The 26,201-nt window shown below is 49.3% G+C and overlaps 1 protein-coding gene across 5 annotated transcripts in view; it reads left to right on the forward strand.

Moving 5' to 3' along the window:
• HEMK1 (HemK methyltransferase family member 1) overlaps nt 1-26,201 on the forward strand; it is a 62,914-nt gene that overhangs the window by 26,057 nt on the left and 10,656 nt on the right. For 4 of the 5 annotated variants that reach the window (XM_045025067.1, XM_045025065.1, XM_045025069.1 and 1 more), the window contains 5 exons: nt 8,928-9,089; nt 11,964-12,028; nt 16,552-16,601; nt 19,662-19,767; nt 22,561-22,656. In XM_045025067.1, coding sequence (XP_044881002.1) covers nt 8,928-9,089; nt 11,964-12,028; nt 16,552-16,601; nt 19,662-19,767; nt 22,561-22,656 — 479 coding nt within the window. The remainder of the gene's footprint in view (nt 1-8,927; nt 9,090-11,963; nt 12,029-16,551; nt 16,602-19,661; nt 19,768-22,560; nt 22,657-26,201) is intronic. The other variant, XM_045025066.1, reaches the window with a different exon arrangement.

Consider the following 26,201-nt stretch of genomic DNA (forward strand, 5'->3'; position numbering starts at 1 on the left):
GGGCTGGGGACAGGCTGAGGAGCTCCAGCCTGGAAAGCCCCAGGCTGCGGCCTAGTATTGGGCTAACAGGTACTGGGGGTTGCAGAGGGCAGCCCAGGGGTAGGCCAAAGCAGCAGGTCCAAACCCTCCTTGCCAGTGATGAATAGGCTGATACTGCAGTCTGTCCCAGGACATGGGGCTAGACAATGACTGGCAGTAGCCATACACTGAGGCAAGGTGGGGATAGAGGGTGGGGATTCCCTTAGAGGGGAAACCCTGAGAGAAAGGGGTTACTGCCAGGGGGCAGCACCCCATGTAAAAGGGCACCGAGTCCAGGGAGGGACACGGGGGGCCTGAGGACAGGTGGATCACCGGCCTGCAGAGGGTGCTCCAGCACTGGAACGAGCTAATTCCCGGAGTCACCAGCAGGAGGCGCTGCAGGGGTGAGTCCGACCCGTTTACACTCTGTTTTACTGGCTGGCTAAGAGTCATGCAGGATCCCCAGGACCCCGCCTGGGCGGACTCGCTGAGGGAAGCACACAGAGGGGCAGAGGATGCTGAATGCTCCAAGGTCAGACCCAGGAAGGTGGAAGCCCTGTGAGCTTCTGGCCCAGAAGACAGTCTGCTCACAGAGAGGAGACTTCACCAGAGTCCTGACTGGCTTCATAGGGAGCAGCTCCAGATCATCGCCCGGGGACTCTGTGACAGTAAGAAATCCACCTCCCTGAGTGGCTGAAACTAGGTTGACAGAAGCATTCTTCCATTGACCTACCAGCCTGTATACTGGGGGGGGTTAGGTCAGCAGAGCTACAACACTCGGGTGTGAATTTTTCATGCTCCTGAGCAATGTAGCTGGGTTGATCAACATTTTAAGTGTAGTCCAGGCCTAGGAATCAAGTTTCCAAGGTGGATGCTTGTACTTTGAATCTTAGATTTGCTGCTGATGTGAATGTTTTTGCTGTTGGAAAGTGAGTAGAGAAAGAACGTTCGGTGACCAGCAACAGATTTCCTATCTCTCAGTTCCCTCTCTGTCACATGGGGGTCAAATTTCTTACGGGAGTGTGGTGAGAATAAACCCATTAATGACTGCAAGGAAGTCAGATATCCCGGGGCATATGTAAGCATCTCTCTAGAAGACAGTGGAAAGGGGTGTGAACTTGGCCAGTTCAGATTCAGCAATTTGTTTCTAGCTAATAGTAAGAAACAGGGTAAGGTGAATTTTGTAGGTATTTGCTCAGCTCTAGTCCATGAGACTCTCAAGTGTATTTCCACTTCTCCATCTTTGCATTACAAGCTGCCTGGCCACATACTGCCTGCCGGATGGAGCTGCACAGGTGGAGAGCTTGTGGTTTGGGTTCTGGCGAGCAGTACCCTGACTTTCTCTTTGTGCAGCTGCAGTTCCAAGAAACACAGTGAACAAGAGACTCGGCCACAGGGAGGGGGAGCTAATACCGAGAACCTGTGAGAATGTGTGTGCTGGAGGGGTGGAGTCAGGGTTCATGGGGAACTGCGGGTGTTTGCAAATGTGCACGTTTATTTCACAATTAGCTCGGAAAGTGGAAAAAATAAACCATAGCATGAAGTTAGCTGAATTCAGACAGTGAAGTCAAACAAGTCACTGTGGAAAAGCAGCTGAAGGCTCGGTGGGCTGCTTTGTTAAGGCAGGTGAAAGTTTGAGAACCTCAGAATGATGGGTTTCAGCGTAGCAGCCGTGTTAGTATGAATCTGCAAAAAGAATAGGAGTACTTGTGGCACCTTAGAGACTAACTAATTTATTTGAGCACATCTCCTTGTCAATTGCTGGAAATGGGTCATTTTCATTATCACTCAAACAGTTCTTTTTCTCTCCTGCTGCTAATAGCTCACCTTAACTAATCACTCTCCTTATAATGTGTATGGTAACACCCATTGTTTCATGTTCTCTGTGTATATATACATCTTGCTACTGTATTTTCCACTACATGCATCCGATGAAGTGGGCTCTAGCCCATGAAAGCTTATGCTCAAATAAATTTGTTAGTCTCTAAGGTGCCACAAGTACTCCTGTTCTTTTTTCAGAATGATGGGAATCAAGCAAGTGAATGCACTTTTTTTCCCCCTGCTTGGTAAAGGAGATTGTTTGGAAAGCTCTTTCGCTCCCCCAAAACTCCAAGGATGCCCTGTTCTATTCCTTTTCCAGTCTTTCTTAAATTCCCGCCCCGTGTCAAAGATGAAGGGGGGCTGGAAATCGCTGCCTCCAGAGGCTGTGAACAGCACCCCATTTCTCTGCCAAAGGGGATCACTAAAGCAATGTGCTCACTGAACCCAGGGCCCCTGAAGTTCTCCCAGCCTGGTTCAGTGGGGGTGCCAAATTCAGATCCCCACACATAGCAACCCTTTGCCCTTTTCCTATATCCCCAGCCCCTCATCCTATAAATATAGACAATTACACAGTATATGGATCACAGGTATTATGTATGGATCACCATGGATGGGGCTATTATGTATGGATCATCACAGGCTCTGAGAGCCTCCCAAATATTTGTGGATTTATCCCCACACTGCTCCTGTGAGATGAGGAATTATTGTCAGCACTGTACAGGCGGGAGCCTGAGGCACAAAGAAAGAACATGACTCTCTCGTTCTGTGGCAGAGCTCGGAATTAAACCCTGGTCTCCTGAGTCTCAGCCAAGAGCCCTGCTGCAGCACCATCCATCCTTCGCAGGCTAAGCAAAGGCATAGAGCAAAGCTGTGCTGGACGATAGACAGCATGAAGGTGGGCCGTGCCCCTGCTTGCTGGACTTAGAGTGAAGCAGATGGGCACTCCTTATGTGGGCAAGGATAGGAGTACTGCAGATTTGGGGCATAACCTCTGACCCTGCCCCCCTGGATGGGACTGGAGGAAACTGGCCTCCTCATCTGGGAGGGAAATTCCAAGCTTTTGTTCTGGTAGTGAAATTCCCACACTAAATGCACCACTGGTCCAGCCCATCATCTCTACTCTATCCCCTTGTCACTCTTTCCCTCCTGGGGTCAGTATCCTGCCTTTGCCTTACTCCATCTGCTACACTCCAGGGTCACCATCCTCTTCTCTCCCTCCTTTCTGCAGCCTTCCCTTCTGCTGTGGATCACCTTTAGGTATCCAGCCTCTGGGAGAAATGTACATCTCTCCTTGAAGGCTGTTAATGGCTTTGTGTGCCCAGGTCCCATTTCCACTGGCGAAAGAAGAGGAGGATCTCACAGTCCGTCCCCCCCTCCCCCTGCTCCCTCACCCCCTAAAGATTACTGCATGCCAGAGAAAAGGTGCTGGTAGGGGTTATTCTTGGGATTAGATGGGGAATTTTCTTTTAAACAAACTTCCCTTGCACACACTCGGTTGCATAGAAAGGAGCATAAATCCAGCAGCTCTGCCACTATCTGTAGCGGTGATTCAGGTCAGCAGGATTTTGAGCATGTGGGCTGCACGCACACTGGCTCTGACATTTATTGTAAGCAATCATTTGCATTTTAATAGCCCCATAATTGAGCATTTCTCCATCAAGTGGATAACACACCTCTCCAGTGCCCAGTGATAAATATCTAACTAGGTTGAATATCTAAGGTGAATTGTTAATGTGTGTCTGAGGTTTTTAATATGCAGCAGTAAAAGCAAAACAAAAAAATAGTTTTTTTGGTAACCAAGCCTGTGGTAACCAAGCCTGTGTTGACATGATGTGCACCATCTGATTCTGACCTTTCTGATCTTCACTTTTCCCAGCCGCCTGAGATAGAGACACTCAGCACAAATTTTCAGAGCCATGCCAAAAGGGGAAAAATGGCCTAGCCTGGGGCATGGGAGACCCAAGTTCACTTCCCTGTTTTGTCACAGACTTCTTGTGTGACCTCAGACAAGTCACTCAGGCCTGGTCTACACTTAAATTTAGATCAACCAAGTGGTGTTGCTCAGTTGCTTAGTTAAGCTGACCTAGCCCTCAGAATAGAAGCATTCTTCAATTGATCTAGCTACCACCGCTTAGGGAGGTGGATTACCTACATTGATGGAAAAGCCCTATTCAGCAACATAGGAAGCATCTATGCTATGGCGCTACCAGAGCATAGCTACAACTGTGCCACTCTACCGCCCATAGTGTAGACATGGCCTCAGTCTCTCTTTGCCTTAGTTTGCTATCTTTACAATGGGGATAATAGCACTTCCCTACTTCACAGGGGTGTTGTGAGGATAAGTACATTAAATACTGATAAGTGCTCACCATATTGTAGTTAATGGGGACATATAAACACCTAAGCTAAATAGAATGACTAGATATCCAATTTTTGTAGATTTTAAGAGCACTATGATTATTTGGTCTGATGTACTGCATGTAGTTCCTGCAGTAGAAGGAATTGCTCTTCCTTTTTATGTAATTGGCACTACTGAGCCCAATAAATTGTGTCTGAACTAGAGCATATTTTTTAGAAAGGCATCCAATTCAATCAGTTTAAAGACAGCAAGTGATGGAGAATGCACCACATCCCTTGATAATCTGTTCCAAAGGTTAATTACTTTGACTGTTAAAATGTGATTTCCAATTAGAAATTTCATAACTTCATCTTCCAGCCCTTGGATCTTGTTATGCCTTTGTCTACTAGATTAGTGGATTGAAATTACTGAAAGGAAATCTGCATTCTACAGCAGTAATTAGCTCACTGAATACTCTCAATATGAGAATAATACTATATACACCTCTACCCCGATATAACGCGACCTGATATAACACGGGTTCGCATATAGCAGTGTAGCAACGGGGCTTGGGCTGCACTTTAAAGGGCCTGGGCTTTCCGCAGCGGCCGGAGCCCGGGGGTCTCACCGATGGAGCCCTGCCGCCGCTACCCTGGGGCTGCGACAGCAGGGCTCGGCCGGCGATTTAAAGGGCCTGGGCTCCCCACAGCGGCCAGAGCCCAGGGCTCTTTAAATCACCGCTGGAGCCCTGCCGCTGTTACCCCGGGGCTGCGGCAGCGGGGCTCAGCTGGCGATTTAAAGGGCCCAGGGCTCCAGCTGCTGCGGGGAGCCCCGGGCCCTTTAAATCACCGCTGGAGCCATGCCGCTGCTACCCTAGGTCTGCGGCAGCGGGGCTCGGCTAGCGATTTAAAGGGCCCAGGGCTCTGGCTGCTGCGGGGAGCCCCGGGCCCTTTAAATCACCGCTGGAGCCATGCCGCTGCTACCCTAGGTCTGCGGCAGCGGGGCTCGGCTGGCGATTTAAAGGGCCCAGGGCTCTGGCTGCTGCGGGGAGCCCCAGGCCCTTTAAATCACCGCTGAATCCCTGCCGCCACTACCCCGATATAACGGGGTATCAGTTATAACGCGGTAGGGATTTTTGGCTCCCGAGAACAGTGTTATATCGGGGTAGAGGTATATTGTATAATTAATATGTAAAGCCATTTTAGAAACCTCTATTTCTAGTCTATATTTCTGTTACCATGCTCATCACCATAGTATTTGAGCACTTTCCAGTATTTCATTAAGCAGCCTAAAACCTGTCACATGTTGTTTGTTCTCTCAGCCTCTCCCCAGGGAGGGCAGCATGTGCAGTGGAGAGGGGTTTTTGATAGGGTTTAGGAGGGCAGGGGTTAGTATACATATGGCTGTATGTTTGTGTTAGGGAATGCAAGGTCAAAGAAATGTAGGTTGTACTTGGAGTGGTGAGGTTTGTGTTCAGTTTCTCTATGGCTATGTCAAGTGCTGGCATCTCTAATACTTCCATTTTGCTCCAGTCTTATGATGTAGAGTAGGATCTGAATACAAGCCTATTTGCCAAGGGTTTGTCTGCTTGGGGAAATTGACTGGCAGAGCTGTAGTGGAATATCCTGCTGTAGCTATCCCAGTATAACTCCCATTTGTGGACACACTATTCTGGAATTCTAAAATAAAGTCACTTTTATTCTGGAATAGAGTCCACAGGGGGTGTTATATTGACACAATTAGGGTATGGCTACACTGCAGTTCAACAGCCGCCGCTGGCCCGTGTTAGCTGACACGGACTCGCAGGGCTCAGGCTGTGGAGCTTTAAAATTTCAGTGTAGATATTCAGACTTGGGCTGGAGTCCGGGCTCTGGACCCTCCGCCGTCGCGGGGTCCTAAAGCTTGGGTTCCAGCCCGAGCCCAAACATATCTGTTGCAATTGTACAGCCCTGTAGCCTGAGCCCCATGAGCCTGAGTCAGCTGACATGGGTCAGCCACGCATGTTTAATTGTCATGGAGGCATACCCTTATTCTGGTATAGCAATGCTGATCAATTTCCCTGTGTAGACAAGCCCTTAGTCTCCTGGCTGTGTAGTCACATGAAAGCTGATTTCTCCCAGATGAGCATATTTCCTAAGTGAAATACCAGGGTGCTTGCCCTGGGATGGGGTCTGTGAAGGAGAATACTATGCCTTTGAGGGACAGGCTGGAACCTACACCTGGGGCAGCCTGGGGTAATCCAGAGGGCTTTCCCCCACCCTAGGGCTGGGCTGCATAAACAGGAAGAGGAAGCAGAGCAAGAGAGAGAGGAGCGGAAGCCATACAGGCTTCAGGAGGGCGGTGGGGTTGTTTCTGCTCAGGCGCTAGGAAATTGACCTAAGTAGAGAAACTTGCAGCTCATAAATATGGCAGATGCCAGGATCTGCATGACACAGATGGTCTGATAGCGGGGACTGCGTGTTCCTTGGATCAAGGAGCACTGGACCTAGAGAAGAATCAGTGCCGGTGGAGAAGCAGAGACACAATGAGATAGTGAACAGCCGGCTCAAGGAAATAAGTCTTCAGGTCAGCCAAGTCTAGACAGATTTGCAGGCCAAGTTGGAAGAGAGACGTTTCTCCAGGGACAGTGTTTTGGCTCAATCCATAAAACTGGACCAGGAATATGCCCGCCTGAGGGCAAAAGAAGAAAACAGTGAGCAACAGCATTTGTTGTTGGAGAGAGACCTGGAAGAGCTTCATGAGGAAATACTCTGGCAATACGAGATCATTGAGGCATAGATTAAGAAGGCACTATTGCTCTGTACTCATTTACTGTGATTGTCTCCTCTGTCACACTGGAGTGTTCCTGTAAGCATCGCCCTTTTGTAAGTGATCAGAGACGGCCAGCATGCAAGGGCACCCTTGCTGACCAAGCTTTCTGGGTACTAACTCCTTCTGAGGATGTGAGGAAGAGTGCTGCTTCACGTCTGCAGCCAGCCTCCCTAAAACCAGCTGATTCTGCTCCAAGAGAGGGGCCTTGTCTTCACAACACATGCTTTGCTGGACTAAGTATATTGGCAGAGTCCCCTAATGAAGGCACAGCTTATGCTGACAGATGTTTTTCTGGCTGCATGTTTACACCACCTCCCTGAATGACATTAGCTAGGTTGACAGGAGCCAAGATGTCAGCCAAGTTGCGTCTACACTGGGTGGGTTTTCCTGTTGGCCGGAGGGCAGTTTGTTCACACTGCTGACGAATGTAGCTATCCCAACAGCACTTTGCAGTGTAGACCTGGCCAGAGGCAGCATGGACACCTGGCCAGAACACCATACACTGCGTCCTGAGTTCACCTGCATGTGCTCTGACCCTGCTGCAGGAGGAATCCACAGACAAGGAGCTCCCTTTAAAAATGGGCCAGTCAAACTCTTTCCCACAGTCAGGTCCAGGTCAGGGGAACATTGAAACAAGCCAGGCTGCTCATCAACTGCAAGCTCCAGTTCTTGGTCGGGACGGAGTATATGTGGATTTTTTTTCATTAATGGGTTGAAGAGCAGCTCATGCCTTGTACGAAATGTTTCTGGAGGTTTCTTAGGAAGTCAACTGACCTCTCCCAGGTATTTCACCTGCTCGTCTTCCTTTATTGCTAGGGATAGCTCTCTGCATGGAAATAGGATCTTTGTTTCTTAAGGGCTCGTCTGCCACGACTCCTTATTTCTTCATCTGTTTGCAACATCTTAACTATTTCGACACTAGCTTGCTGTGATGCCACAAACTGGTCTGTGGTGTGGAATAACCAGCAGAGATGGATGAACCAAGCATTTTTGCCTGAGGCCTTCTGTGCTCTCTAATCCACTTTAGGCCTGATTTCCAAAGCAGGGTGTGGGAAAATGCTGGGATGTCCATGCAAATAGGGTTCACTCTGCAGGCAGCTTAATGCTGGCTCCTGAGAAAAATCTAGCATTTTACATAAAGGACTTTGACCTTCCCACCAGTCACGCGTTTTTAATGTATGGATTGACATAGAGTGCTGCTAGTAAGAATGGGAGGCCTGTAATTTACCCTGGAGCATCTTTCTGCTCCTATACCTGTTGGCAAAATCCATGCAGTTCTTTGTTGTGGGTTTTTATATGTGATTCACAATAAAGATCCCAATGCTGACTTGTCAAAATAAAATAAAAATCCATGCTAGCAGCCAGCCATTCCTGAGTGTGACCCTACAATAACAAACCAGCGTGTGTAGTTGTGCATTGCAAGCCAACACAGGAAGCCCAGTTGATTGGGCCATTTACTGTATTTCTTGTCCATCTGCTGGTTGGCCTAGTGCTTTAGGGGTTGGTCTTAGGGGGTTACATGCTCACCACCAAACTATTTCAAAGCATGAGTAGAGTTTCAGACATGGCAAGGCTAAGGCTGGTAAGTAGTGAGGCTTTCAGAGATAAAAGTTAATGAGTGTGGCAAAAGAAGGGGGGGAGGGGAATGTGTGTGTTCCAGCTGCTTATTCTTTTCAAATGTCCTAAAAGATATCAAAGGATCTGTAGGACACTTGCAGATTTGGTTATAGTCAAAGCACTATGTGGAGCTGAAGTTGTTTCTGGGATCTCAATCCTGCTGCTGCCATGTGTTGCTTTTTTTAAAATACAGAGATGTCTTTGATTTGTTTACAAAAGTGAGGAATGGGGCTCTTTCACCTTCCCTTCCCAAGCTCTCGGGTGTTAGTTTGAGTCATCATCAGACCCCAACAGAAATAGCTCACTATCCCTTTTCTGCTAGGATCTTGTCTCCTTGGTGTTGGAAGAAGAATTACAGAGGAGCGGGAGCCCTGCAGTTATTGCAGGTCACCAGTGCCCCACTGTTGTCCCTCACCCTGTGATCCTGGAGATCGGCTGTGGCTCAGGGGCTATTGCACTGAGTTTACTGAGCAAACTGACCAAGGTGAGTGAGCTTTTGCTCCTTTGTATTATGGTAGAACTGAGTCCCATTGCGCCAGGTGTTGTACTGACACGTAGCAAAAAGATGGTCCCTGCCCCCAAAGAGCTGACACTCTAGGTATAAGACAAGAGACAACAGGTGGATACAGACAGACAAAAGAGCACAAGGAAAGAATGAGGCATTTGTGAGCAATGAAATGAGCAGTATTCACAGTTCAACAGCTACCTGATCACTGTCAAGAGCCCATTTTGGTGCCTGTCCCTTCCCCAGTAACATAATCCCTCACTGGTAAAGGAGGAAACAAAGTCACAGGAAGGACTGGGATCTGTAAGTGACTAAAGCCCCCTTCAGTTTCAGATTATCAGTCACTGGGATATATCCCGCCCCCAACTCAGACCACAATGGATAATCCCTGCTGAGTGCTCCAGGAGAGGGAGAATGACTCAAGGTCCCTGCCCACATGCCGTGGGGAGAAAAAGGCCTTCCTTTGCTCCAGATCCGGAGATCAGTTCATCCCTCAGTCTCATCCAGGCTGATTATCACCCTGGGAGAAGAATCACTGATATGCCATCTATGTATGCTAGGCATGCTTTGCATGCCAACCCACTGTGTGTTGTCCAACTGGTAGCTTGTGGGCTGCATCCGGCCCGCAGAATAACTCCGTCCAGCTCCCACGATGGAGGACACCATTTGATAGAACAAAATGGCATCCTCCACACAGAATCACCTTGGCCCATCGGTACGTGCGAGGTCACGCTGCATGGAGGACGCTATTTTGGATGCCTAAGGCATGTCAGTGAGTTGTTGCTGGCACGCAACTGAGAGGAAGCATTGAGTGTTGGTGTGTAAGGTCTATGGAGGGTCATGCCCGTAGCTCATGTCCCTTTGCCCAGTGACCGTTGGGCTGATGTTTAGTTTTCACTAGGTCAAATTATAAATTGCTCTGGTTTCCCTACTCAGGCACCACGCTGCTCTCCTTGCCTTTCAGACGTAAACAACTGTGTCAGTCTGTCCTTGTATGTTACGTCAGCCCTTCCCCAAATGGCCAACATGCATGAGCCTTGAGTGAATAGTCCATCTTAAATCTGTGCTGGCTTTCACATCCCACAACCATACTAGTGTCTATGACATGTACATCAAGACAGAATTTGGCCTTAAAGTGCTGCATTAAGATGAAGAACTAGCAACTTGTCATGTATGGTTACAGCGAGGATAGAGCTCTTTGCAGAACAGACTGCAAACCCAGGTCACCTGTCCCAGCATACAGTGTGTCTCCTTTTATAGCTGGAGTGGATTCCTTAGGGCATGGATTCTCTCTGCATCAGAGATGAGGAACTCATGAAGCTGTTCCCTCTCTACCCTTCACTCTCTGTTCTGCTGGGCTGCTCTGTCCCAGGTTACCAGTTGATACTGTCAAGCTGTCTGGAGTGGCTCACAAACATGGGTCCAGCCTCAAGGCAGCCTTATAAATCGGGGCACAAACCCCAAACTGGTTATATGTTGTATAATTAGATTTTGCCAACAGAGTATCAACTGTGAACTCCTAAAGCACTATAACAGCCTTATTCTGGAGTCACAGACTGTCCCCCTTGGGCACTCTTGCCTCCCAGACAAGCTTGCCATTGTAATAGATGGTCTCTTACACCAAAAATCACAACAATATTCAGGTTATTTCTAGTCCTAGACACTTACCCCAGGTTACCCCACCTTATATCTCTCCCTAAAGACAGTGCTTGTAGCCAATCCTGTGATAAACTAACTAAAGATTTATTAACTAGGAAAAAGAAATGAGTTATTTACAAGATTAAAGCAGGTAAACACACACGTGCACACACACGAGTTACAGTCTTAGGTTTCAAAAGGCAATAGAAGCTGCTGTAATTTGCACGCTCTAGATGTCCTTTAGGGCTTACCGAAGCTAAACAGCTGGGGATCCCTTGCTTATGCTTGGAAGTGTTGCCTCCTCCCTGAAGTCCAAACAGCATAGGGACACAGACCCTTCTGGTCAGAGATTTTTATTCCCTTCCCCAGAGTTCAAACTGTTATGGGATGAGCGTTTGTATATGTCCCCTCTTCCTGGGTGTGCGGGGAGCAATCAGGAAAGTCTTTTGTCTGCTGATGTTACACAGTGGTTCAGCTGGTGTCTATAGGCCTTCTTTTGTTGGGCAGGAGATCACTCTTGTGATAAACTGGTATCTCACACTTGGTAATGCTTCTCTCCTGACAGTGGGGGTTTCCAGTTTCATAGCAAACACTTAACTATTACCATCTCCCAAATAAGAGCTATTATAAGTGAGATTAATGCAGGCAGCAACTCATAAGCATTTCATTAAGTCCAAACACTCAATACATTTGTAAAAACTTAACATCTGTTTTAACAATGCTAACACACAAGTGAGCCAGATTGGTTTCCAGCTATGCATTTGGCAATGTTCAGTGTGGCCTAGGGGTCTTGGCATGAGTTAGCACCTGGTCTGCCAGCATCACAGATACATTTAGGACTAGGTCATTAGCTGATGCAAATCAGTGTAGCTCTTCTGACTCCAGCTGATTCAAGCCAGCAGAAGGTCTGGCCCTAAGACTTTTTATTAAGGTAAAATGCTAGTAATGGTAATAAAAATATTCAGTTATCCTGATGGCCTAGCTACAAGCAACTATACAACCCCAAAGTGTCCTGCTCCCACAGAAGTCCTAAGATGGATTCTTCAGGGGCTATTTCTGATTTTGGTGTTAGAACGACAGAGGAACCCTTTCCAATACCTTATATTGGCATCATCTGTCTTGTTTGCCCCTTTTGCCACAGCCTGTACGTCCAGTCATCAGCCAACAGCAGTCATGTTGGTGACATAATGTGTGTTTTGTTTCCTTCTGTGCCAGAGCCGGGTAATCGCTGTGGATAAAGAGGAAGCTGCTGTGAATCTCACCAGAGAGAATGCTCAGAGGTAGGAACACATGCATTGCTCATTTTTTTTCTCTTTGAGTGCCCATTGCTTCCTAGAACCCCTCACACTGATCCCTGAGACAAGTGAATAGCCACCGAAGTCCTGACTTATGATTCTCAAATATGCCGTGTCTCAGCCCCAGGCTGGATATCATGTTCATCACCATCAGGTGCCAGGGTGCGTTAAATGCTTTGAACCTCTGGAAAATCCAGAGAAAATTAGGAATTTTTGGAACAAATTTTCCCTGAATTTTTACTTCAGTACAAGAAAACCCTTTTTCTGACCTGTGAATCCCCTTTGCCAGACCACCAGCTGGGAAGGAAATGGAATAATAGAGATGTTTTGTACTTACGTCGCACCTTTCTTGCAAGGAGACCAAATTTGGGTCAGTAGACTTGTCCCTATTTTGTGAATGGGAAAACTGAGACCTAGTGAATGTTTCAGATTCACAGAGTCTGGTCCATGCCACAGGCTATTACCAGTGCCTTGAGAGTGACCCCTTTAATGTGCTGGGCCCCAGGGACCCACACAATTCCACAGGGCAGGGCTGCAGCCTCAGAAACTGGGTCTTTGGGCACCAGAGAACCCTGTCTCCTTCCATGGCTCCCTGCAGCAAGTCTGGCCAAGCAACACTCCTGCAGGAGGCTTGTACTGTAACCATTCAGGGCTCTCTGTGAGGATTTGCGGTGACACCGGGCAACCTTTTCTAAAACAGTGTAGGGTTTATTAGTTGACTGGAACACAGCGTTGGCAAGTCCTAAGGTGAATGTAGAGAATCTCAGGTTAAGAAATGGTGCATACTGGCCAAGCCAGTCAGCCAGCCAAGCTGTCATAGAATTCCAGGCTCTCTGTCAGTCCTCGGAGAGAGCTGCTGACAGGGGCGGCTCTAGGTTTTTGGCCGCCCCAAGCAGTCATGCCCGGGAGGCGCCCCCGAGCCGCGGGAGCAGCAGACCTCCCGCGGGCATGACTGCAGAGGGTCCACTGGTCGCGCGGCTCGGCTGGACCTCCCGCAGCTGCGGGCGGTTCGCAGGTCCGGCGGCTTCGGTTGAGCTGCCGCAGTCATGCCTGCGGGAGGTCCAGCCGAGCCGCAGGACCAGCGAACCGTCCGCAGTCATGCCTGCGGGAGGTCCACTGGAGCCGCCGGCCGAGCGTCCCCTCCGCAGTCATGCCTGCGGCAGGTCCGCTGCTCCCGGGGCTCCGGTGGACCTCCCGCAGGCATGACTGCGGCAGGTCCGCCGGCCCAGCCTGCCGCCCCCCCGGGAAAGGGCCGCCCCAGGCAGGTGCTTGCCCCGCTGGGCTCTGGAGCCGGCCCTGGCTGCTGAGTCCCTCCAAGAACCTAAACTTATCCCCTTCCTGCTGACCCATGCTGAGTTCACATGTTCCTGGGATAGTGTCAGTCGTTCAGTAGGTGCAGCTCCCTTTGTCTTTCTGGAACCTCCATTGATATGGGTCACTTACAGCCAATCCTCTAACGATCCATTCATTTCATCCCAGACAGCGAAGTGACACAGCACCTCATGTCCCCCGCTCTGCCCCAAAAGCCACATTCTAACCCTTTTTGCAATCATTGGGTAGCAATGCAAAGTACATGGGGAAACTGAGGAACACAAAGGCATAATAAAAATATTACAGAAAATTGCTACATGGTCACATCATGTCACAAAGCGAGTCAGTGACAGAGCCAATAACAGAATCCAGAACGCCTGGCTCCCTCTGACTCACTACACCATATTGACTCCCTTTTCAGACAGAGCCTTGCTTCTGTTCTTACTTCTAGATTTTATCTTGCTCCTCAGGCAGCACCTAGACTTCTGGGTGTGTCAGTGTGGTGTCCCACAGCATCCTTCTTCCTCTCTGGGCTGTCGCTAGCACAGACTTGTAACCAAATGAACTATAATCCACAGCAGCCACCTGTGCTGTGGCTTGGTTTTAAGGGCTTCAGAATCAGCTCTGCTCTGCAGCTGTCTAATGCCACAATGCAGTCTCCCATAACTGTCACTTGACAATGAAATCGTGGTCAGGACAGTGCTGGTGTCAGAATGACACGGTCTCATTTACCCCTCAGCTCCCTGTGCCAACTCTGCTCTCTGTACACCAGTGGAAATCCAGCGTGACTCCACGTGAGTTAATACAGGTTGTAACTGACACCAGAATCTGGCTTCCTTATGTATCTCTGCATCATGAGACCTATCCTATGTGGCACCTGCAGGAAGTACAGTGCAGGAGGACAGGTGGTTTGATCATTCCCTTGCATCCCCAGGATTCTGGGCTGCTCTAGGGGCTGAAATGGCCCCTGGTGTAGATTAGAGCAGCCTCAAAGGTGCTCTAATTTACAGCAGCTTCCTGAGAATTCCCAGAGGGCTGTTCCACAGTCTGGAGCAGTCCCGAATCTTCGTAGTGGTGTGCACTGTGGCGATTCCCCTTTCTACCCTCTATGTGCCCCCCGTCTCTTCGCACAGAGACTTACAAAGCGGGGGGGAGGGGGGAAGGGCAGTGCAACATAGGGCTGCTTAAGTGGCCCTATGCAATGGGGAATTATGCCCCAGCTCCTTGCAATACAGTTTTGGCCCTTACATGCCGATGGAGTGAGTATAGGGGCTAGAGCACAGAACGGAGTCTGTCCTGCCATGTCCACCGTACCCGCTACGCTGTTTCTTCACTCACACAACCAGCATATCCCAGTGCTGTTCTGGGGGGAGGGGAGGGGGCAAATGAGGTAGAGTAGAATCGACCTCTGCCCAAACGTCAGACACTCTTACAATGGGTTGATGGTGTAATAGGAAGAACAGCAGCTGGATTTTCATCTCCCTGGCTGAGTTTGTAGCTCTGACAGTCAGAGAACTCATCTCCTCGCTCCTTTACTGTGCTAATTGGATCAGAAGTATTAAACATGGAGCCAAACAATCTCACATATGCGCAAACCTGCCACTGTTTTGAAATAATCCATCCTGTTGTCTGATCAAAGCCACTGTTGTGCTCACCCTCCTTTTAAAGCCCCATGTCACAGCTAACTTGCCTAAAAGGGAGGGGGGCTTGGATGAGAATCTTTGTCAGCTAATCATGTCGCTCCCAGGTCACCCAGAGGGGTGCACTGCAGATAGACACCTTACACTCCCTTTGTTCCCCACTGCCAATGTGTGCTGGTCTTTCAGACCACAAGCTGGGGCCTAGGAATGGAACAGGACTCTTTCTCACCATGTGGCGCATGAGGCCCCCTATGTGTCCCAAATTCACTAGTGCATTGGATAAAAAAGTTGGGGAGGAAAATCCTGGATGCTGTACTCCTTTGTCTGGGTTTTAGTCTGCTATGTGAGTTATTCTTCATGGAGGGAGTGTGTGTATTGGGAGGAGCTGGATGGTTTTTGAAAAGCTTCTTCTAATTCAGTGTATAATAGAGTGTAGGGGAATGGGGAGTGTCTTTGGAATCATCACAGAATGCTCTCAGGAACATGCTGACCTGGATGTCACCACTTGCCTGGGTCTCATTCCTCCAGCTAACCCTGAGAAATCCTGTGGCTTTGCAAAGAAGTGATCGTCTGGTGTTCAGAAGAGAGAGGTGATTTTGTGATTAAGGCAGACAGCCGGGGGACACTAGGACTGTTGGGTTCAATTCCTTAGGGCCACTATCTCAGGCCATGTCTACACTATAGGAGCACTTTGCCAGGGATAGCCATACCACTATACTATACCCACAAAGTGCTCCTAGTGTGGATGCAGCTTAACCTGGCAAAGCTGTGCTTTTGCTGGTGTAGCTTATTTTCCAGCACCACCATCCAACCCCCCTAAACAAAATAAGCTAGACTGGTAAAATCACAGTTTTGCTGGTATAACTGCATCTACACTAGCTCTTTTGCTGGCCCAGCTCTGTCAGTCAGGGATCACATCTCCTCTCCCCCCCGACAGACAGAGCTATGCCGGCAGAAATCTGTAGGGTAGACCTGGCCTCACTCTGCGACTTGGAGCTTGTCACTTCATTGCACTGTGCCTCAGTGGCCCCTTCTGTTAAATGGGATTACTGCCAAGATAGCAGGCTAATTTAATCATAGCTTTCCCACGTCTGGACCCCCCATGCTCCACCCCAGCAGCACAAAGGGGATTTACAGTGGTTGTGAAGGCCACAGCTAAGGTGGACATGCGGGGAAGGGGACCCAGGAGCTCCAAGATGCTGCAGGCATACCCCAAAGATCCCAGCTGCCGCAGATGGTGAGGGTACCCTGGAGCTCTGAGCCGCTGGGGGTCTTTCAAAGCCCCAGAGCTTGGAGGGGCCCCTGCAGCTGCCCAACCTCTGCAGGCAGTGTGGGGAGCCCACAGCCGGGCTCCCTATTTTGTCAGGGATATTTTTAATAAAAGTCAGGGACAGGTCACGGGCAAGAAAGAAAAATTCATGAAAGCCTGACGACCTATCCCTGACTTTTACGAGACATTTCTGTGACAAAATCTTAGCCATTATGTGCCATTGAATGTCTGAGTGTGGTATTGTGTGTATCTCTTACACTCACCTTTCTCTGTTCTTGGGCCTGCAGGTTGCAGCTACAGGACAGGATAAGAATTCTTCACTACAATGTCTTCTCTGGTAATTTCCTTTCATATTTCTACCTCCCCTGATGTTTTCTCCATTTTACTTTACTGAGGGGAGGTGGGCATGAAAACAATAGGTAATTGGGGCAGGAATGACCTAATCCTGCCTGATGGGTAACTCAGGAGACAGCTCTGGCATGTGCATGTTTCTGATTGTTGCTACACTTAGATCTCACCTCACATTATGTGCATATGGCTGACTGCAAGCTGGTAACACATTGTGCACATGAGAAGGGCACAGGTCCCTACGCTGCTGTAGAATATCAGGTGTCAGTACAGTATTGGAGTAGCAGGAAACATACTGTGAGAACTGAGAGTCAGCCTCTTCAGTGCAAGCTTGTGTCTTCAAAGCTATCCTGGCCGGACTTTCAGTTTGCAGAGGCACCAGTGCACAGAGGAGAATGTGTGCACTACTGTGCGCTTAACATTTGCAGATGTAGTTGCTGGAGATGGGTAACCCAGTGGGTAAATGGATGCCTTTTTGTGTGCGCAGTAGCATTCATTGTGCATGCAGTTGTGGTGATTGCATATGTAGGGGTAAGTGCACATAGCTGTATTTGGACTTCGAGCCTCCTTTTCTCAAAATGTGACCCTTTGTGTCAGATACGCAGTCTCTGTGCCAGGATATGCAGGGAGGGGTTCCAGGAATTTGCTTCAGCTTTAAAAAACAAATCTGATATTTTTCCCCAAGGGAAAATCTGTCCATGTGCATCTTCTTTCCAGCTCAGTGCCCATCCTCTGTCCCTCCTTCGGCTCCCCCCAGTCCCACAAATATCTTCCCTAGCTCCCAACTCCTTCCCTTTTCTTCCACTCCTTCATATCCATACTCTCTGCAGCTTTGTCAGATTTGTTAAGATAAGCTGGGTTGGGCCTGGTCACTGCCTGGCTGGGAGATGTGCAGTGGTGGATTTAGAGTTAGTGGGGCCCTGTATGCAGCTTCATTTTCGGGCCCCCCCCTTGGGACCCAGCCAAGAAAAAGAACATTCTCTCTTATCTCCCCCCCCCCGTTTTTCATTCTTTTTTTCTTCATCCTCCTCCTATATTATAAATCAGAGGTCGGCAGCCTTTCAGAAGTGCTGTGCCGAGTCTTCATTTATTCACTCTAATTTAAGGTTTCGCGTGCCAGTAATACATTTTAACATTTTTAGAAGGTCTCTTTCTATAAGTCTATAATATAATAACTAAACTATTGTTGTATGTAAAATAAATAAGGTTTTTGAAATGTTTTAGAAGCTTCATTTAAAATTAAATTAAAATGCAGAGTCCCCCGGACCAGTGGCCAGGACCCGGGCAGTGTGAGTGCCACTGAAAATCAGCTCGAGTGCCGCCTTCGGCACGCGTGCCATAGGTTGCCTACCCCTGTTATAAGTAATAGGAAGTAAATGAAAATAAAGTGAGGTACCCTGACTGGGGTTGGGGTGCAGGCTGGGTGCGGGCTCTGGGCTGGGGCAGGGGGTTGAGAGGTGGGAGGGGATGAGGGGTGCGGGCTCTGGGAGGAAGTTTGGGTGTGGGCTCTGGGCTGGGGGTTGGGGTGCAAGAAGGATCAGGGGGGCTAGGCTTACCTTGGGTGGCTCAGCTCCCAAAGTGATCAGCACACCCCTCTGGCAGCAGCTCCTACGCGGGGAGGGGGAACCAGGGGGTCTGTGCACACCACTGCCCGCAGGTGCTGCCCCAGCAGCTTCCATTGGCTGCAGTTCCTGGACAATGGGAGCTGTGGAGTCGGCACTCAGGGCAGAGGCAACGTACAGAAACATCCCCCCTCCCCAGGGGCCACAAGGACATGCTGGCCGCTTCCGGGAGCGGTGTGGAGGTAGGGAGGCAGCGCAGGCAGGGAGACGCCTTAGCCTTGCTGCACTGCTGCACTGCTGCTGGCATATCTCCCTTTGGGGGAGGGGGTCAACGGGTCTCTGTGCACTGCCTGGGGCAGGGGCAGCGTGCAGAGCTGCCTCCCCCCCACCAAGGGCACGCAGAGTCATGCCAGCAGCCAGCAGCTTCCAAGAGCGGCGTGGGGTCACCGGCCGCGGAATGCAGGCAGCCTGCCTTCCTGAGCCTTGCTACGCCACCAGCCGGGACTTGGGGGCAGGTTGTCAGATGAGATTTGTCCTGCATTTTGGGGGCCCCCCCTGTCATTGGGGGCCCCATGCCACTGCACTGTTTGTTCAATGGTAAATCCACCTCTGGAGATGTATAAAGAAAACCAGGGTGCTGCAGGAAATGGGGTTCATGAGTCAGTATGTGACACTCTTCTCCCTGAAACTGGCCCCACTTGGGTGGTAGCAAGCATTGTGCTGTGGAGAGTGGTGTCTTATACATACGCATGTAACCGAGGTACTGACCAATTGTGCTCCCATAGCTCTTTAAGGAAGAGTAGGGGTGCTCTCCCCGGTGTTCTGTCCAAATTCAAACTGTAGTAATTCTGTGCAGCCTAAAATTCTGTTTGTGGATCCAGATGGATACGGTATTTTCACTCTGGATCCAGATGGATTCGGTATCCTCCACTACATCAAAGCATTGTGTTACAGGACATTGTTTGTGTGAATGACTGGTTCTTTCCATGTGCTTAGCTCTCTGTTATCCTATTCTGTGGGTATGTCTACACAGCAGCCTGAGGTGCATTTACAGCTTGGGTGGACAGACCAGCTCTAGCATTGCTAAAAATAGCAGGCTAAACATGATGGCATGGGCTTCAGCATAGGTTGTCCAAGCCCAGCCAGGACCTTGGAGACGTACTCTCATTGCTAGCCTGCACTTAAGTCCATGCCGCCATGTCTACACTTTCATTTTTAGCAGTGCTAACATAGATGAAGCAAACACAGACTTGTCTACCCAAGATGCCATCACCTGGGATTGCAATGTAGACATGCTCTTTAAATTAAGGTGGGAAGGTGGACCAATTCAGCTTAGCATTTAATTTCACATTTTGTTAGGCTGTCCACAGAGAGAGAGACAAACCTGTACCTATAGAGTTGCTGTTATCAAGATCTTACTTGAGTAATGAGCTTTGAAGGTATATAGTTATGGCTGATATTTGGTTTTCATTCTTTTTCTGCTGTAGGTTCCTGGGAGCAGCTCCTCCCCTGGGGTCCTGTGGACACTATAGTCAGTAACCCACCTTATGTCTTCCATGGAGACATGAGTCACCTGGCTGAAGAGATCCTCAGGTGGTCAGATAAGACCTTTCTATCTTTCTCTTTCCCATGCATTATTTCACCCTTCTCTGTTCTCTGTAGAGAAGTTTCAGGGGTCTAGTACCAACAAGTTAGGAGATATCCGTTGGGGATGGGGAGTGGTGGAATGCAGTCCAAGAAGGGCAACCACCTGACAATACACTTATTTGGAAGCCCATCCCTTTCATTCCTGCACAAACTGAGGATCTTGGTATTTTCTCTCCTTCAGACCTAGTTCAGAGATTCCCTCTTGGCCCATTTGTTCCCTGGTGAGCTTGCCTACTTGTGATACCATGAGGAATTGGGCAGAAGACATGTGAAAATGCTTCATGACTTAGAGAAAGGGTCTGTGAGCTGGAAACACTTTCCCTTGTTTCTGGGAGAGCAGGAGTGGTGTCGAATGCCTGGCACGTTCCCATGCTAACTCACCGCAGTACGCTCCTGAATGTCTCCTGGGTAATGATACCCTCAGGGTTGAATGGAGCAGCTGTAGTAATCAAGCTGCAGCTCAGAGGGGCAAGAGCTTAGAACTGACTTGCTTTCCACTGATAGCTATAACAAGAGCCACTATCTGTTACAAGGCTTTTGTCTAATGAAAAAGCTCTGAGTAAGGCCATTTGGGGACAGTAGCTGGACCAGTGATGTGATGCATCACCTTCCTCTTTGCCTGTTAGTTTCCCACAAAGTTGATTGAACTGGAGGTTAGAACTGATTCCTGAGTCCATCTGGCATGATGCCAGTCTGCCCTCCCCCCTAAAAAAAAAAAACAACAAAAAACAAAAACAGAACAAAACACCCCCATCCCTGAAAGGCGGAAACTTCCTGTTGTAATGATGTGCAAATTCAAACTTTTCTGAACTAGGTAGATCCTTCTGTATTGTACCCCACAGTGTGTTAGGTTAGATGGCAGCTCAACTTGGCTGTTGGCAGTGCTTGAGCCAGGAGAAAAAGTGGTACGTTGTTCTGCTGCCTACTCACTTTTGCACCAGTGACATAATTGCACCTAGCAGCCCAATTGAAGCACTGAATAATAATAATGCCACCGACTGGCCAAGTGAGCTGTGGTTCTGGTGAGCGCCCTTAGGCTGAGAAGGCAGCGTGGTGAGTACCGGATGGCAAGTGCGGAGACCTGGGTTCTAGTCCATGTTCTGCCCTGAATATTCTGTGGCACCTGAAACAAATCATTTAACCTCTCCCCCCTCAGTTTACTCACAGTAAAATGGGGGTAAAACATTTATCCACCTTTGTGAAGCACTCTGAGAGGAAAAGGCCTGTGCCAGAGCTAAGAATTACTATTACAGTAACTCCTCACTTAACATCCTCCCGCTTAACGTTGTTTCAAAGTTACGTCGCTGCTCCATTAGGGAAAAAACTCGTTTAAAGTTGTGCAATGCTCCCTTATAACGTCGTTTGGCTGACTTTACAAGGGAGCATTGCACAAGTTCCTCTTCTCCCCCTCCCTCCCTCCCAGCACTTCGCCTGCCACTAAACAGCTGTTTGGCGGCGCTTAGGACTTTCTGGGGGGGAGGCAGGGAGTGAGCAAGCGGGAAGCTGCCCCCTCCTCCCGCCCCCCCGGCAGGCAGGGCCACCTGGCACGCAGGGGCTTTACGGGCTGCAGGGCCCTGGGCTAAGGGGGCCCCATGGCCCTGACCTGCAGCTCGAAAGCCCCTTTCGTAATGCGGCCCTGCGAGCATGGGCCGGAGGACTCAGGAGGAGTAGGGGCAGCCGCGCAGCCAGCGGCTGGAGAGAAGCGGTGCTTTCCCCTTCAAAGCCAGCCAGAGAGAAGCGGCAATTTGAAGAGGAAAGCGCCGCTTCTCTCCGGCCACTGGCTGTGCGGTCGCCCCTGCTCCTCCTGAGTCCTCTGGCCCATGCTTGCAGGGTCGCATTCCGAAAGGGGCTTTAGAGCTGCAGGCCGGGGCCACGGGGCCCCCTTAGCCCAGCACCCTGCAGCCCCTGCATTCCGGGTGACCCTGCCTGCTGGGGGTGGGGGTGTGGGCAGCTCCCAGAATTGCGGCTCCCAGAATCGCGGCCATGGGGGCAGTGCTGCGCTGCACTGAGCCACCTGCACACCCCCTGCACTAAACAGGAGCTGCCCCAGGTAAGTGCTCTGCACTTCCTGCCTGCCCCAACCCTGAGCCTCCTCCCGCACCCCCACCCTGAGCGCCCTCCTGCATCCTAACTCCCTCCCAGACCCTGCATCCCCAGCCCTGAGCCCCAGGGGTAAGCCAGGGGCACCTCCCTACCACAGTACAGTACAGTACTGTACAGTATATAATGCCTTTTGTCTGCCCCAAAAAAATTTCCTTGGAACCTAACCTTCCACATTCCCATTAAATCTTATGGGAAAATTGGATTTGTTTAATATTGTTTCACTTAAAGTCGCATTTTTCAGGAACATAACTACAACGTTAAGTTACTGTACTGTTATTATTAAATGTGACCGGCAGGAGCAGTGCTATAGCTGTCAACAGGAGATCAGGAATGCCTATTGATGTTTGCCCCAAGACTCTCTCAGCCTAGTCTCAGTGGCAATCTCCGAATAACTTCCTCTATTACACATACCACCCATCTGGGTTGCCAGAGGGATCTTACAAACTTCCCTCTTTACAGATTCCAAAGTTACTGTGACTTTTCCACAGGGACACAGTCCCACAAGCCATCGCTTTCATGTGCCACGTGACCCCTCTAGTACTTGTTTCCAGTGTGAGATGCTACTAACAACACATTTTACTGTTGTGTATAATGGTGGGTAATGGAGAGATTTCATCCCTTGTCTTCAACCTCCAGCTATGAGGACCTTGGTGCCCTGGATGGGGGAAATGATGGGATGAGAGTGATCAAAAAAATTCTGGCTCTGGCTCCTTGTATACTGAAGGATCATGGGTAAGCGCTGATGCTGTACTAAAATCCTAATGCCTATCTACATTTGACTTTTCATATCTTCTGACTATTCCCACCTCATATTTTTTATGATCAGAAATATAAGCAAATATGAGGGGGAGTCAAATGCACATAAGAAAAGAGGGGAAAAAAGCCATTCCCTCTTAACATAAGAATGTCACATGCATTAGTAAAGAATTACTTATATTAATACAATCAGCCAGGGGATTATGCATCACGCTGGTGACCCCAGCTGCTTGGTATTGTTGTTTGGTCATTATTTAAGTGGGTACCTAAAACTTAAAGAAATGAGGAAACGCAGAGAGAAGAGAATAGCAGGGGAAGAGATGAAGAGGGAGAGCAGAAAAGAAGAAAACAGTTAAGCGGAGATATATCTGGAGAGAGAAGTACTGTAGACACCCCTGGGTCAGTGATATTTGTGGACTGTGGTAAGATACCTTATAAAACATCCCAGGAGGGGGAAAAAAACAAACATCCCAGGGGTTGTTTCTTGAGGGATTAATCTTCTCCATGATAAATGACTGGGAGATTCCCTGCTTCCATTCACTACCTTGTGATGTCCCTCATGGGATACTAGAGATCAGCACTGTAGCCCTCAACTTAGTCAGAACATTCTAAAGCCTGGTCTACACTACGCGTTTAAACCGGTTTTAAGAGCGTAAAACTGATTTAACGCCACACCCGTCCACACTAGGAGGCACCTTATATTGATTTTAATGGCTCTTTAAATCGGTTTCTGTACTCCTCCCCGACGAGAGGAGTAGCGCTAATATTGGGATTAACATATCGGAATAGGGTTAGTGTGGCCGCAAATCGACGGTATTGGCCTCCGGGCGGTATCCCACAGTGCACCACTGTGACCGCTCTGGACAGCATTCTGAACTCTGATGCACTGGCCAGGTAGACAGGAAAAGCCCCGCGAACTTTTGAAATTCATTTCCTGCTTCCCCAGCGTGGAGAGCTCATCAGCACAGGTGACCACGCACAGCTCATCTGCACAGGTAACAATGCAGTCTCCTGAGAATCGAAAAAGAGCCCCAGCATGGACTGCACGGGAGGTACTGGATCTGATCGCTATATGGGGAGAGGATTCAGTGCTAACAGAACTGCGTTCCAAAAGACGAAATGAAAAAGTATTTGAAAGAATTTCTAAGGCTATGATGGATAAAGGCCACAGCAGGGACTCAATGCAGTGCAGAGTGAAAGTTAAGGAGCTCAGACAAGCCTATCAGAAAACCAAAGAAGCAAACGGAAGGTCCGGGGCAGGTCGAAAAACATGCCGCTTCTATGCTGAGCTGCATGCAATTTTAGGGGGCTGCGCCACAAGTACCCCACCCCTGACCGTGGATTCCGAGGTGGGGGTTGTAATCTCTGCCATGTCTGAGGATTATGCAGACGGGGAAGATGAAGATGAAGAAGAGGAGGACGACCTAGCAGAGAGCACACAGCACTCCGTGAGCCCCAGCAGCCAGGAGCTTTTTCTCACCCTGACGGAATTACCCTCCTCCCAGCCCTCCCAAGCAACTATCCCAGACAATGACGCCATGGAAGGGACCTCTGGTGAGTGTACCTTTGCAAATAGCAAACATTGTTTTTTAAGCAAGCGTTTTTTAATGATTGATTTGCCCTGAGGACTTGGGATGCATTCGCAGACAGTATAGTTACTTAGAAAAGTTTGTTAACATGTCCGGGGATTGAGAGGAAATCCTCCAGGGACATCTCGATGAAGCGCTCCTGTAGGTACTCCAGAAGCCTTTGCAGAAGGTTTCTGGGCAAGGCAGCCTTGTTCCGCCCACCATGGTAGGACACTTTACCACGCCATGCATGTAGCAAGTAATCAGGTATCATTGCATGGCAAAGCATAGCAGCGTATGGTCCCGGTGATTGCTGGCATTCAAGAAGCATCCGTTCTTTATCTCGCTGTGTTATCCTCAGCAAAGTGATATCATTCAGGATAACCTGGTTAAAAATCAGGAATTTAAGTAAGGGGGATGGCCATTTTCCTACTGGGTTCGTGGACTGCAGCAGCTTAAAAAAAAAATCCTTTCCTGCACGTAGCCAAGCGGGGGGGAAGGGAGGAGTGAAATGCCGATGATCTTTTTTGTGTTTGGTCAGCGGGGATCTTCCCCAAGCTACCAGCCACGCAGTGGGTGGGGGGGTGAGAAGGGTGTTGATTAGCAGGGAGCTAGCGTGGTATTAGCCATGCGTTGGGGGGAGGGGTAAATCACTACAGAAGCCGAAAGACAGTGGCTTACCATGGCCGCATGCAAGCTGAATTCTGATGCCCGGACCTGTGTCTGTGAGATCTGTAACTCCAGAGCTGCAGGCACTCAGTATTAACATGAAAAATGCGACCTTGTAGGGAAATCACATGTGCTATGTAAGGTGAATAGTGCTGTTCACTGTGAAAGAGTATAACCATTGTTCTGTAAAATGTATCTTTTTAAATATTTCTCTCCCTAATGCAGCTGCAAATTTTTCAAGCGTCCCTCCTCCATCCCAAAGGCTAGCACAGATAAGGCGGAGGAAAAAGAAGACGCGAGATGAAATGTTCTCGGATATTATGGAAGTTACACGCAATGAAAGAGCTCATCTGAATGAGTGGAAGGACGTGGTATCAAATTACAGGAAAGATGCCAGTGAACGTGAGGACAGGAGGGACACCCGAGATGAGAGGTGGCGGCAGGAAGACCGGCAGGAAAATCAGCGGTGGCGGCAGGAAGATCAGCGGTGGCGGGATGCAACTCTGGGGCTGCTGCATGATCAAACTGACATGCTCCGGCGTCTGGTGGAGCTTCAGGAACGGCAGCAGGATCACAGAGTGCCGCTGCAGCCCCTGTATAACCACCCTCAACCCTCACCATGTTCCACATCCTCCTCACCCAGACGTGTAAGAACGCGTGGGGGGAGGCTCCGTGCACCCGCCCACTCCACCCCCGTGGACAGCCCAACCAGAAGGCTGTCGTTACTGTGAAATTTTTTTAATGGCCTTCTCCATCCCTCCTATCCTCCACCCAAACCACACCCTTACTTCTCTCCCTCTTTTTATAATGAATTAATAAAGAATTCATGATTTTTAAATGAGAGTGACTTTATTTGCATAAGTAAGCTGTACTCGAAGGGGGAGGGTGAGTTGCTTACAGGGAATGAGTCAATCAAGGGGGTTGGGTTTTCATCAACAAACACAGCAGTCACACTGCACCCTGGCCATTGATGAAGCTCGTTTTCAAAGCTTCTCTGATGCGCACCGCTTCCTGGTGTGCTCTTCTAATCTCCCTGGTGTCTGGCTGCGCGTAATCAGCGGCCAGGTAATTTGCCTCAGCCTCCCACCCCACCATAAAGGTCTCCCCCTTACTCTCACAGAGATTGTGGAGAATACAGCAAGCAGCAATAATATAGGGGACATTGGTTTGGCTGAGGTCTGAGCGAGTCAGTAATGTGCGCCAGCGCGCCTTTAAACGGCCAAATGCACATTCCACCACCATTCTGCACTTGCTCAGCCTGTAATTGAACAGATCCTGACCACT

This window comes from Mauremys mutica, chromosome 7 (assembly GCF_020497125.1).
Source record: "Mauremys mutica isolate MM-2020 ecotype Southern chromosome 7, ASM2049712v1, whole genome shotgun sequence".
Taxonomy (NCBI): domain Eukaryota; kingdom Metazoa; phylum Chordata; order Testudines; family Geoemydidae; genus Mauremys; species Mauremys mutica.